At 47.9% G+C, this 11,597-nt stretch overlaps 6 protein-coding genes across 6 annotated transcripts; 3 read left to right on the top strand and 3 right to left on the bottom strand.

Annotated features, from left to right (window-relative positions):
• Position 1: 1 nt before the first annotated feature.
• ASPGLDRAFT_38627 (uncharacterized protein) lies at positions 2–1,930 on the bottom strand (the record flags this gene model as incomplete). The annotated part of the gene is made up of 3 exons (XM_022544971.1): positions 2–1,147; positions 1,204–1,313; positions 1,675–1,930. The coding sequence occupies 3 exons, from the start codon at positions 1,928–1,930 to the stop codon at positions 2–4; spliced, it is 1,512 nt and encodes a 503-aa protein (XP_022397719.1).
• Positions 1,931–3,267: 1,337 nt separating this feature from the next.
• On the bottom strand, positions 3,268–4,357 carry ASPGLDRAFT_51007 (uncharacterized protein). Its single transcript, XM_022547431.1, has one exon. It carries the CDS (start codon positions 4,074–4,076, stop codon positions 3,573–3,575), a length of 504 nt encoding a protein of 167 aa, XP_022397718.1. The 5' UTR covers positions 4,077–4,357; the 3' UTR covers positions 3,268–3,572.
• Positions 4,358–4,650: 293 nt separating this feature from the next.
• On the top strand, positions 4,651–4,993 carry ASPGLDRAFT_38625 (uncharacterized protein; the record flags this gene model as incomplete). Its single annotated transcript, XM_022544970.1, has 2 exons — positions 4,651–4,664; positions 4,738–4,993. The coding sequence occupies 2 exons, from the start codon at positions 4,651–4,653 to the stop codon at positions 4,991–4,993; spliced, it is 270 nt and encodes an 89-aa protein (XP_022397717.1).
• A 1,741-nt stretch (positions 4,994–6,734) lies between these two features.
• On the bottom strand, positions 6,735–7,306 carry ASPGLDRAFT_814718 (uncharacterized protein). Its single transcript, XM_022550116.1, has 3 exons — positions 6,997–7,306; positions 6,867–6,932; positions 6,735–6,790 (listed from the first exon to the last, which is right to left on the bottom strand). Exons 1-3 carry the CDS (start codon positions 7,161–7,163, stop codon positions 6,778–6,780), a joined length of 246 nt encoding a protein of 81 aa, XP_022397716.1. The 5' UTR covers positions 7,164–7,306; the 3' UTR covers positions 6,735–6,777.
• A 182-nt stretch (positions 7,307–7,488) lies between these two features.
• ASPGLDRAFT_38623 (SIMPL domain-containing protein) lies at positions 7,489–8,178 on the top strand (the record flags this gene model as incomplete). The annotated part of the gene is made up of 1 exon (XM_022544969.1): positions 7,489–8,178. The coding sequence occupies one exon, from the start codon at positions 7,489–7,491 to the stop codon at positions 8,176–8,178; it is 690 nt and encodes a 229-aa protein (XP_022397715.1).
• Positions 8,179–8,734: 556 nt separating this feature from the next.
• Positions 8,735–10,565, top strand: ASPGLDRAFT_133786 (uncharacterized protein; the record flags this gene model as incomplete). Its single annotated transcript, XM_022541239.1, has 5 exons — positions 8,735–9,150; positions 9,203–9,813; positions 9,861–10,104; positions 10,157–10,280; positions 10,332–10,565. 5 exons carry the CDS (start codon positions 8,735–8,737, stop codon positions 10,563–10,565), a joined length of 1,629 nt encoding a protein of 542 aa, XP_022397714.1.
• Positions 10,566–11,597: the final 1,032 nt, after the last annotated feature.

Genomic DNA, 11,597 nt, shown 5'->3' with positions numbered 1-11,597 from the left:
GTCATGGCAGGGGCACAAATTTGGGACCATTGTCAATCAGGTCAAACAGAAATCCGTTAAACCCAGATTGTTTCCGCTCCCAGAAATATTGATGGAAAGTGAGGAGGGTATCAAGACATGCCGGACGTACTCGAAGCCTAGTGGAGCTTTTCCATATTTCTAAAGGAGAACATGGAACTTCCAATAAGGCCAGGAATAACGGCAGCACAACATTCTGGAGAGTGGCTTCGTTTCCTTGAGCGGCAAAGAAGGTGCTTCTCTCGGCAAGAATGTCGCTCGCAAGCAACACAGCAGTGTCATCATGGCATGTTAACGGATGGCGCAGGCGATGGATTAGGAGTAGGCTTGCGGTTCGATACATGATCGCCTGGGTTCGTATTGAGGCGACCTCTATGGCGCTAAAACCTCTTGATTGGAGACATCCGTAGTCTGGAGTCCACTGGCGCACTCTTTCTTCTATATTATTTAGCTGATTGACTTGTTTTGGGTCACCACGCAAGGTATGACCGATGACGCACAGATCGTAGAGGATCGGTAAGACTGATGGACAGAGACCGGCCAAACGGTCAATCACTGATGGATCACGCGCGCCCGGCTGAATGATGGGTATTTCCCGATAGACCAGACAGCAGGCTATGTCCCAGAAGATTGGGCTGATTGTTACGGGGTCAAAGAATTGAACTTGCTCGAAACTTGAGTACCACGGTTTCATCAGCGACAAGGAATATCGGAGAATGGACGTGGCGCCCGTGGAGGTGAGAAAAGCATCAAATGCCGCCAACGCCTGGCCCAGCATGAGAATAGCCAAGGCATCCTGAGTATGGGTGACCTCGGCAGTGCGGAGCTTCTGGAGGGATCGGGCACCCCGTTCAATGTCTACTCTTTCGGAGGTGGTTCGGTTGAAGCGTGCCCAATCGATAAAGGTATCCATGGCAATGAAAATTTCGTGCAAAAGCCAGGGAGAATTCCGATGGCAATAGTGTATCACTCGGTGGAAGTCTCTTGCAAAGGTCGATCCAAACATCCAAATATCTAATGCTGCATAGAAGCTTTCATCATCGATGCCATGAGACGCTCCCGAAGTGCCTGATGGTATCATTTCAGCAAGACCGGATTGCTGGGCCGATGGGGAGCAGTGTGGAGATGACTGTGCTAAGTGAGCTTTCTCAAAGCCCCGGTTGGCGTCCCAGATATCAAAGACACCCTCAATAGTGTTCGAGCGCCCGAGGCTTGGGGGTCGTCCAACCCGCCCTTGGCGTCGTGTTCTGGTGCATTGGAGGGACGACCGCTGGCAGAGGAGGCACTGAGAAGAACTGGAAACTATTTGGCATTTTCTCTTCCTCTTGAAACATTCATCACAAGCAGTTAATGAAGACATGATGGTATTGTTGAGTAGAGACAAATGACAATGGGGAAGAAAAATGAGAGGTGGCGGGAAATCACATGCTCATTTTGCTATCAATATATCGTCTTGGCCAGTCCTTCGCACGCTGGGAACAAAATACTTCTTACAATTATTAAGTATACTCTGGGCTTATCAGTCCCTAAAAATATTCTTTTGCGACTGGAATGAGCAACACCCGCGGCTCCGCCCTTATGCCGTCCTTACTCCTTACAAGAGGAAGAGTCGAGATAGATAGGTTTCTTGTTAGTCTGCTCACTTTGGCATAAAACCTTGTCTTTGCCAGACTAGCTCTGCAAGGTGCTCGAGCTCCACCTTGTAAATTCTGAAATCTTTCTCGAACCACTCTTCTGGGGAACGTCCGACAATCTTGAACGGCAAGACTAGATCTGTGGTGAGAAAGGATTCCTCATCATCGAACCTGTTATGGCAAGAGTCAGGATACTGTTCACCAACAACGACCGTCTCGCCATTCAAACGAGAGGGTTCGATGGCAACAGCCCTCCGCGTGGGGGGTGATTGTGCCATTGTTGTCCCAAGTTCCCATAGAGTGATTAAAACTCTGGCCTCATCCCTGTTGATATCGATTGTAACGACCATTTGAATAGAGGACCCAGGTGTATCTAGCCAGCCCTTTGCAGTGCTAGCCAGTTTCTCAGAAGACTCTGATAGCCCAACTTTTAGAACAAGGCTGGGATTCTTCCCCGCCGGGCTCCAACAGCAATCTGCCACCCTGTACCAGTCACCAATCGAAATAGTTGGTGTGATCAGTGTATCCATCTCCCACCTCAGGCCCATCAGAGATATCTGCGTTCCGATGCTACCCCAGAAAGTTTTAAATGCAAAATGTTGGTCTATTCCTGGGAATATTTTAACAATTAATATGCCTGTCTTCCGGTGATAAGACAAAGAGAACAGGCAGTTTAATTACTTCATCAGCCAGCCAAGAAAATTCAGCCTCTAGAACAAATTTCACGACCAGGAACTGTTCTCGAGTCTTGTCAGCATGTAGAGCCTGCTTTTGAGTTTTGAGAGGCTGGAGGAAGGCTGTATGATCGGTAAGTGTATGCTGCATGCTTGTTTTGCTCATTATCTGCTCGAAGGAATCTTCAAAGGGTTCGATGCCCTGAGTCTCGAGCTCAGGATTCTTAAGAGTTGAGACCATGATTTGATGTTGAGAATCTGCGGTAGTAGAGTCTCTTATGGTGGAGATTTCGGATTATGCTTGGATAACTACTGAAGCCTACAGGGGTATTACGTTCCAGTTGATATGTGACGTGTATGTCATTTAAAAAAAAAAAAAATAAATAAATAAATAAAATAAAATAAAAATAGCTGCCTGGCCCATGATGCTCTTCTCTCTGTCCCTACAACCAACTCTCCCATTTTCATACTCCTGCCAACATGGGTCACGATAAGGGACATTTCTATTGATCGCTGGTAAGTATACACCTTGTATGAACCAGGAATGATTCCTATCAACATCAAGCTGATCCCAGCCACAGGTTCATAAAAAAGTAAAAAACGATTTCCCAGCTTTTAAAATTCTTGGTGCTTGCTATAAGGTGGTGGACATGGCAAGATTGGCAGGATCTGTGACGACTCAACGACCAGGCAAACAGTGCCAACATGCCAAAAGATGCCATACAAGCAATATGGACAAACAAGGGCTCAAGCCGTATCGCACAAAGGTTTATAGAGACTGTACTCGCCAGATAGATTTCCTCTCCTTTTTTCCTCCCCAGATTCGATATTCTCGTTGATGGCTACAATAGTCAAGATAGGAATTCAGTTCGTTATTATCTTCTATTCCGAGCCCGTGACAGGATCTGTATCACTGAAAGCTGCACTTGCTGGAATTGAAGCCCAAGATTCCTTTCATAAATATGTTTCCAAGCTATCGTGTTCCGAATTTAATTGCAACAGTATTATATACCCATTTACTGATTCTTTAAGTACAACTATACGAGTATACACCTTCATCAACTCTGCTCTAGAGATTGCATACACTCTGCCCCCCTCTGTTTATCATCCACACTTCGACATTTCAGCTCCAACTTGACATTGGAAAGATGCTCCGTGAGTCCAAGTGAAGGGGTGCAAGGTGCCGGCATCAGCCATGATGGTGATATTCCCTTTTTTTCGATACTTCAATCAGTCTATTGGGTCATCATGACTCCGCTACAACCCGCTTCAGACATATCTCCAGTCCCTGAGCGCCGGACGATAAACCTGCCCCATCATCATGTTGATCAAAGTACAGCCTCCAAGTCCCTCTTCCATCATCGGCATCCAATTGCGCTTCCAGCTCCTCCTGTTGCTCATCATCGGGCAAACGTACAGCCAGCCAACCTTCCCATCCTTCAAGTGTGACCCGCTGCTCATCCTTTGTCCAGTCAAACGGCCCACAGACGTGGCCCTCGCTGTCTGGTCGGCTACCCCAGCGCATTTCATGTGTGTCGGCGTCAAGGAATACCCATCGTAGGGTTGGTGGGTTCTCCCCGGTCACGGTGACCATCCCTGATGTGTTATCAGGGGCGAAGGCTGGATGGGTGTGGAAACCGCCGTTGAAGGGAACCATTGATGATTTGGGATGTTTGGTGATGTATAGCTGATTCGTTAGTCTCTTCCATGGGATGTGGTCTGGTAATTTGCTGGGGACATACTTTACCATCTAACCCCACGTACACTTTAGCATTGTGGACTTGTTCCCGCTGCCGCTGGTTCCCTTGATCAAGACTGCAGGTCGCCACAAGATGACATCGTTCTTTCCGAGAAGAATCGCGGCGACTTTCTTCGCGATCGCGAGTGCCTGAGGTTGCTTCGTTTAGGCCAATCATGGTCGGCAGCATTGCCGACATCATAGCGATTCCCAACACCATGGTCGGGGCGCTGAGACACGTAGGCTTTGGCGTAGTTGATGGTGTACAACGTATACAGCTTAGCTATACTCGCCGGTGGGCGTGCATGGTGTCGGGCACGTCAGATCCATTTGATAGGTAAATAAGTTTCCACTGTCAAAATAAGATTTTCAATTATTTAGGGTAGCAGATATGACGAGGTTGCTATATCAGAGTGTTTGACCTTCCGCATGCGTGCTCTCCATGAAGTAACAGAATACTACCTCTGCAATTTGTGCGCTTTTAAAAATGCTATTAAATACTTAACAGTCGACTATAAGAGAATTTTTATTAACTATCAAGTTCTCGATTGCATCCCGTCTCGAATAAATCCTGTATTATACCAAGATGGCCGATCCCGTGTATTGTCCCCCAAACACATCCGTCCCCACAACTTACCAACCGCTTGACCTAACCACCTTTCTCCAAATCTAGCCAAGCAACCACCGATACCCTCCCCAGAGGCAACCGCAAGGGCAGCCGTTCCGACGAGGAATCCAACAAGGACAAGGACAGCGGCAACGGCGACAAGAAGCTAGTACCAACGAGCGGGCTTGAGAAACCGGGCGAGACAAAAGAGGATAATGAGAAGGAAAGCTTGAAAATAAAGATCCATTTGAATCTGCATGCGAAGGTGAAGTTGGATTTGGATGCGCAGTTGTATGGTGATATTGTTATTGGGCTGCTGTAGGAGGCACGCCAGATCTTTGAGCAAAGCATATTCCATTGACCCTCTATAAATACGAGTCACAGATCACCAACGAGGATGAATCCTTGTCTCATCCATACATGCTTAGCGTATTGCTCCAAGTCCTCTGTGGTATATACAAAGTCGCTTTCCTGCGCATTCGCAGGCTCACACAAGAAGATATCACGAAATTGGATAGCAAACGGCGCCCCAGTAACTTGATACTCTCCCTCTTCGCTCAACGTTATAGTCACCATCTGAGATTTGATTGGGGTAGGCCTTCGCACACCATCATTACCATCACCCTGATTCCCCCCATCCTACCCAGTAGCCCTCCATTTCTCAAGCACAAGCTCCGGTTTTGTACGGTTGAAACCAAGCACGACAGCTGTCTTAATACCCCCCTTCGACGCAGGAATCCACCACGCAGCCCCAGCACGCATCCGCTCAATAAAATCCATATACCCTTTCTCAATAACAAACGAAGGCAATCTCCTCTGACGCCCTGGAATATTTCTATTAATCGGCTCATACGAATCATCTGCCTCCTTGCTAAACCTCTTCCCACCACATACAAATCCCAAGTCGTCCGCCCCGTCGTCATAAGCTCACCATAAAGCCCTAACCCCAATCCCGTCCCGCCCTGTGTCTCAACCATCTTCATTATTATAGTCTGCGTGAATATAGACTTTGCAAACTCCTGTTCGATATCTGGTGGCTTCTTCGCAACCATCACCCGCGCAGATTCATCGTAGAACATCCGGATCTGGAGCATGTCGTATAAGCGTGGGTTCTCGTAAATTCTTTTGACGAACTCGGGTGGGCAATTTTTCATGATGATGTAGGGGTTGTCATCGGGTTCGTCGATGTTGCGGTAGACTTCGCGAATGAAGAGTTGTGCTATGCTGTGGTGGTCGGAGGGGAGGGTGAATTCGGGGGTGCCTTCGGGGAGGCCATTTCTTATGTCTGGGAAGGGCATTTTGTTTGCAGAACCGTTCATTTCTTATGCCTTATGCTGTAGTCTAAGTGGGATGGTGGTGAAGTAGTGCTGCTGCCCAAGTCATACTTTCACTATGACATACATCATGAATCTCTATCTCCGCTGCCCTAATACCAATACCAAGTTAGACAATGATGAATAGTCATAAAAATAAAGGTATTATAGTCGTTCAGCCAGTCCAACGATATGCAGGAGTACACAATACAAGCCCATGTTTCACAGAATAAAGATGCATAAACCGATAATCCAACGGTGATACAACATCCGAGGACGATGCAGATTGGGCTGCACACCGACAGGATACAGCCATGTTAATTACTTACGTTTCCTGAGAATGTAAGCTTTAAATGTTGTTAATGGATGTGCATGGAGGGTTTATCATATGTTTTTTTGCATCAGTGCTTGACATTGATTCGCAATGGCTACATGACGTATTAAATAGGGTCCAAAGTAGGACGCAGCAATTTATGAGACACTTATTGTAGGTCAAAATACAGGGAAGCAAGTAAAATAAAGAAAAGATATTGGTATCATGTCTTTTTGTTGACCGTGGGCTACGATGTAGGTAACGTAGAGATCCAACAGCAACAATTATTCGACTGTGAGAAAGTCTCCTGAAATGTAGCAAAAGAGTATAGTGCACTTATTTTGTCTATCTTCATAAGTTAGAAAATACATGGCCGTGAAGTCTTCCCCAGATTAGGGTCAGTACTCCAGAGTATAAGGCGGACCCACATTTAGACATCAAACATCAGACAGCCGTTGATCACCTCCAAAATGCTTCTGTCTATCTGATAGAACTTATATACGGGTAAATTAGCAAATTATTCCAAGTATGAGTAAAAATTTGCTAGGTGTTAATTCTGATTTTCTCACCCCGAGAAATCTGCTAATTTTTTATATTCCAGCACAACGTATTTAAGCAGAGTGAGTATACAACAACTTCATGTCTCACTATCATCTCCATATCCTTTACTTGGTATATTAGCGATAAATGAGTACTAACACTTGGCTCGCTATCTTAGATCCCCTGAGCTTTTTCCATTCAACCGACCAAGATGCCTTGAACAACCAGGACATCAAGACGAGCGGCCCAGCATCAAGAACTGCAGTAGCAGCAGCAACAACAAAAACAAGAGCGAAGACCGCAGCAAAGACCGCAGCGAAAAACATCACCGGCAAGATCTGTCCGGTCTCTTTTGGCGATGCCTTGTCGTCTGTCTCCCGGCTCAAGCAGTCGTGTTGTCTATGTTCTGTGTCGTTGATATTGAACCGCGCATGTACTTGTGCGCGATGCCAGTACCTAGAGAACCAGAATGGCTTCTGTTTATCTCCTGCTCTACTCCATAGACGACAGCACCAGATTGTTCAGGTGAAATATGCAAGGGGTCAATCCCTACATAGTACGTGTCACTATATAAACAGCCCGACACCTCTACAAATCCCATCCCAGCCAAAAATGCACCGAGAGTGCGTCAGCCACGAAACAAACGACACGATGGCTGTCACCATCAACGTCACCGGTACCTCTACAATCTACCACCACCCAGACCAAGCCGTGTTGTCCGTCCACATCCAATCCGACGGCCCCTCGCGCAACCTGGTGTCCAGTTATGTAACCACCCGATCAAACCTCCTCCAGCGTCATCTGCGAGACTTCGCACCCCGCAATTCCTCCGGACAAATACCCATGGAAGCGCCCGTGTCGAACATCGCGATCGGATCCGAGCGCAGTTGGTCGACAGTCCCGCGCGACCGCAACGGTCACCCGCTGGACCGGGTCTACCACGCCTCTACGGACGTGGAAATCACATTCCGCAATTTCACAAAGTTGGGAAAGATCGCGAAGCGACTAATCACGGAGGAGGATGTCGAGGTCTCAAAAATTGTCTGGCAGTTGACCAAGGATACTAGAGAGGTGTTGGGGGTGGAATCGCGGAAACAAGCAATGAAAGATGCGATTCGTCGGGCGCAGGACTATGCCACTGTCATTGGGAAGGAAGTCGAGCCGATGCTGATCACGGACCGCGAGTCAAAATCGACTATTGGGACGGCCAAGTGCATGGTTGTGAATGCGAAGATAGGGGTTGGGGAAGAAGATTCGCTGGATTTGGCGCCGCCGGATATCGAATTCCACTGCTCGGTTGAGGTGCAGTTTCGAAGTGCTGCGAGTAGGAAATGTGATTGATTGTTGCTTGTTGATTGTGATACTTTGCATTGAAAAAGCAATAAAGGGGATGTACTTGTAGTTACTTGTGATACTAGATTCGTCAGCTCTTGTTCCATCCAACTAACACTTCTGCTGAACCCTGAAATGTTCCTTGCAGAGCGGATGCACCGCAAATCCGTCAATCGGTAGATCGCAGTATAAATGCGCAGGAGTTATCAGAGCGTATCAGAGCTATGCACCCTCCTTACTGCTCTCCCACGTTGATCTGCGCTGGACGCGTTGTCCGTGGGTCTGGCAGTCGATCCGGGAATCTATTTTCCAGGTTTGATATGAACAGGAGCAGTGAATTGGTCCCCCGTAGTTGCGCCGGGAGACTCCCGGGAGAAATTTTCACTGTGGACCGAAAGCGTCGTTGGCTACCGTCTTCCGTTCAAAGCACGCTAACTATCAAAGTCGGTCTGGATGATTAAGAAAAATCTCTTCCCAGGCCCATAAAAGTTCTTCTTTCTCTGGTCTCGCTGGGCCTGTTTCCTTCTTTTGATCCAACAACTTTTTTTCCTAAATATATTCGGCCATGAAAAACCCCGTCGAAATCTCCGCGCGTCCCGTCGGCGATGCTTCGACCATCCCCGAACCGGCGCCGGCCCGATTAAGTCGTCCCGGATCGGCTTCGGGTCAATCCTCCTCCTCCACCCAAGTTGCGACGCCGCCTCTTGTCCCGAATAACCCTATCGAGTTGGCCGATGGTCCCACAACGGCGACCGAATATCCCGATGTGGGCAAGCTTGCCTCGTGGAGAGGCGCGATAATCATGCTGGTGACTGGTGGCTCGCAGTTCTTGGACAATGTGTTTATGACCAGTGCCAATATCGCCCTACCGTCGATCCAAAAGGAGTTTAATGTCAACAGTGGGAACCTGCAGTGGATGATCTCCGCTTACACTCTGACGTTTGGTGGGTTCTTGTTGTTGTCGGGGGTTTTGTCGGATCGGTAGGCCCACTCACCCTACTGTGCTATGGAGATGAATACTGATGGGTTTTAGATATGGCCGGAAAAACCTTCTCTGCATTGGATTGGTGTGGCTTTCTGCCTGGTCTATTGCCATTGGTTTCGGAAATTCGTTCATTGAAGTCGCTGTGTTCCGTGGTCTTCAAGGCATGGGCGCTGCCATGACCGTCCCGTCCGCCATTGGTATTATCAGCTCTTACTTCGTTGGTCCTGACCGCACGCGCGCACTGTCTATCTACGGTGCTTCCGGTGCAGTAGGCTTCTGTGCAGGCCTGATCTTCGGTGGTTTCCTCTCCTCGTCCCTTGGCTGGAAATACATTTTCCGTCTCGTGGTTATCCTCACCGCGTTTCTAGCCGTGACTGGTTGGTTTGTGCTCCCTAAGGACCGCTTGGAGGGCACCACCCGGGCTAGGTTGGATTATGCTGGTGCGGCACTGTCGACGGCTGGTTTGATTCTGTTGTCGTTTGTGCTTTCTAGTGGTGGTGTGTATGGCTGGAGCAAGCCGTTCATCATTGCCTTGTTGATTGTCTCGTGCTGTATCCTGGTGGTTTTCACCCTGTTGGAGAAGTACGTGAAGAATCCGATCATGCCGCTTTCTTTGTGGAAGATTAGCAACTTTGCAGGATTATGGGTTGCTGGTTTCAGTGAGTGTCTCTACTCTCGATCTCGGATTCCATGCTAACCATACCAGCTGTCTATGGAAGCTACCAAACCGTTATCTACTACCTCGTCCTTATGGCACAAGAAGTCGACGAGCTGTCTGCTGGCGAGACGGCGATTCGTTTTCTGCCTATGGGAGCCGGTGGCTTCATTGTATCTTTGGTCTGTGGACGGGCCATCGAGGTGGTCAACGGCAAATTCTTGTTGCTTATGGGAATGGCTCTGTCGGTGCTGGCGCCGGTTCCAAGCTGTCTGACTGCTCAGGATTTGAACTTGTATGTTCTTTTCTCTTGTCATTATTGATACATGTTGTACTGACAACTATAGCTGGACAAACGTCCTCCCTACATCCCTTATCAGTGTCACCGGTGTGTCCATCGCGTACATCACAGCCAGCACTACCATGTTGGCCAGTGTGCCGGTAAACGTCAAGAGCCTTTGCGGCGGAATGGTACGTTCCTTTCCCAATTTCCACTGAAAAAAGTATACTAACGAAGAATAGATCAACACAGCGTTCCAAATCGGCAGTGGCGTCGCCCTCGCCGTCTCCTCGGCCGTGACTCAGTCCGTCGACGTCAACAAGGGCCATTCCCTAGCGCAGCAGTACCAAACAGGACTGTGGTGCTCTGCTGGCTTGGCGGGTGTCGGTCTCTTGTTCTCGATTGTTGGTATCAGGCGGAAGGGGTTGGATCTTTCGGAGTCGAACAAGGAGGAACCCGTTGCGTTGCCACATTAATTGGGTTATTCTATTATAATACGACTTGGTTACTTCGGTTTCTTTATGATTGAACCTCTCTGTACATCATTAGATGTTACGATAGATTATGGCAAAATAGATGTGTTCTCTAATACAGCACTGTAATCACAATCACGTGATTCTCTGTCCCAAAGAAGTCTAGACCCTCGGTAAAACGACACTAACCCACTAGCGTGCACGGACCTATTCTCTCAACATATAAATACCTCTCATCCCCCGCCGCTCTTTCAAATTTTTTTCTTTTCTTCTCCAGCTCTCTTTGCCTTTTGGCTTAGATCAAGTGTAGTATCTGTTCTTTTCAGTTTAATCTCTGAAAGTGTTCTAAGGAACACAACATTGATTAATCTTATTTTTGGTCTCCGTGGCTGGGCCTCTGTGCTTGCGCATGTCTGGCTACACAGTGTCATCGGGCTTACACTATCCCCGATAGACGCGAACCCCCTTTTCATCAATACGGTCGGCTTGTCTGACTGGTTGGAGAAGAGGTTTTTTAAAGTAGACTAGTTCAAAATAAAACGACTTGTTTTCTTGTGCTTTTGGTGTTTTACCTTTGTCCTTGTACTCGTAAAATAGTTGCTCATGTGGCGAACAGTCATTCGATGATCAGGTCCTGCCAAGGTCCCTTTTTTGGTCCAAATTCTAGTATTGCCGTACGGAGTAGAGCTATATGTCGGCAGTCACCAGGCAGGTTGACAGCATAATCCTATGATTCTTGCTTGAAGAGAGCGAGACTCGACAGAAACCGAAGAAAGTCCTTTGTCTACATAACTACCGAGGACCCTGACCCTGGCTAACCAAGCACATTCACAGTCAACCACGGTACAAGCTCTTCCTCACGTGGGATTGACAGCCAGATAGATCTGCACACCAGGATTTTCGTGGGATCCTTATGCCCGGGTATCCGGTGGTTACAGAGTAATCCGTATGCATTGCTTTCGGGAAGCTTGGAATTTGGCTGGCATCACATCGGTCTACGGAGTAGGCAGCCTACATGCAACGTGAACACTATCC

Source organism: Aspergillus glaucus, assembly GCF_001890805.1.
Source record: "Aspergillus glaucus CBS 516.65 unplaced genomic scaffold ASPGLscaffold_21, whole genome shotgun sequence".
NCBI lineage: Eukaryota > Fungi > Ascomycota > Eurotiomycetes > Eurotiales > Aspergillaceae > Aspergillus > Aspergillus glaucus.
Note: the sequence above shows the minus strand (reverse complement) of the source record. Positions and strands in the feature narration are given on the sequence as shown.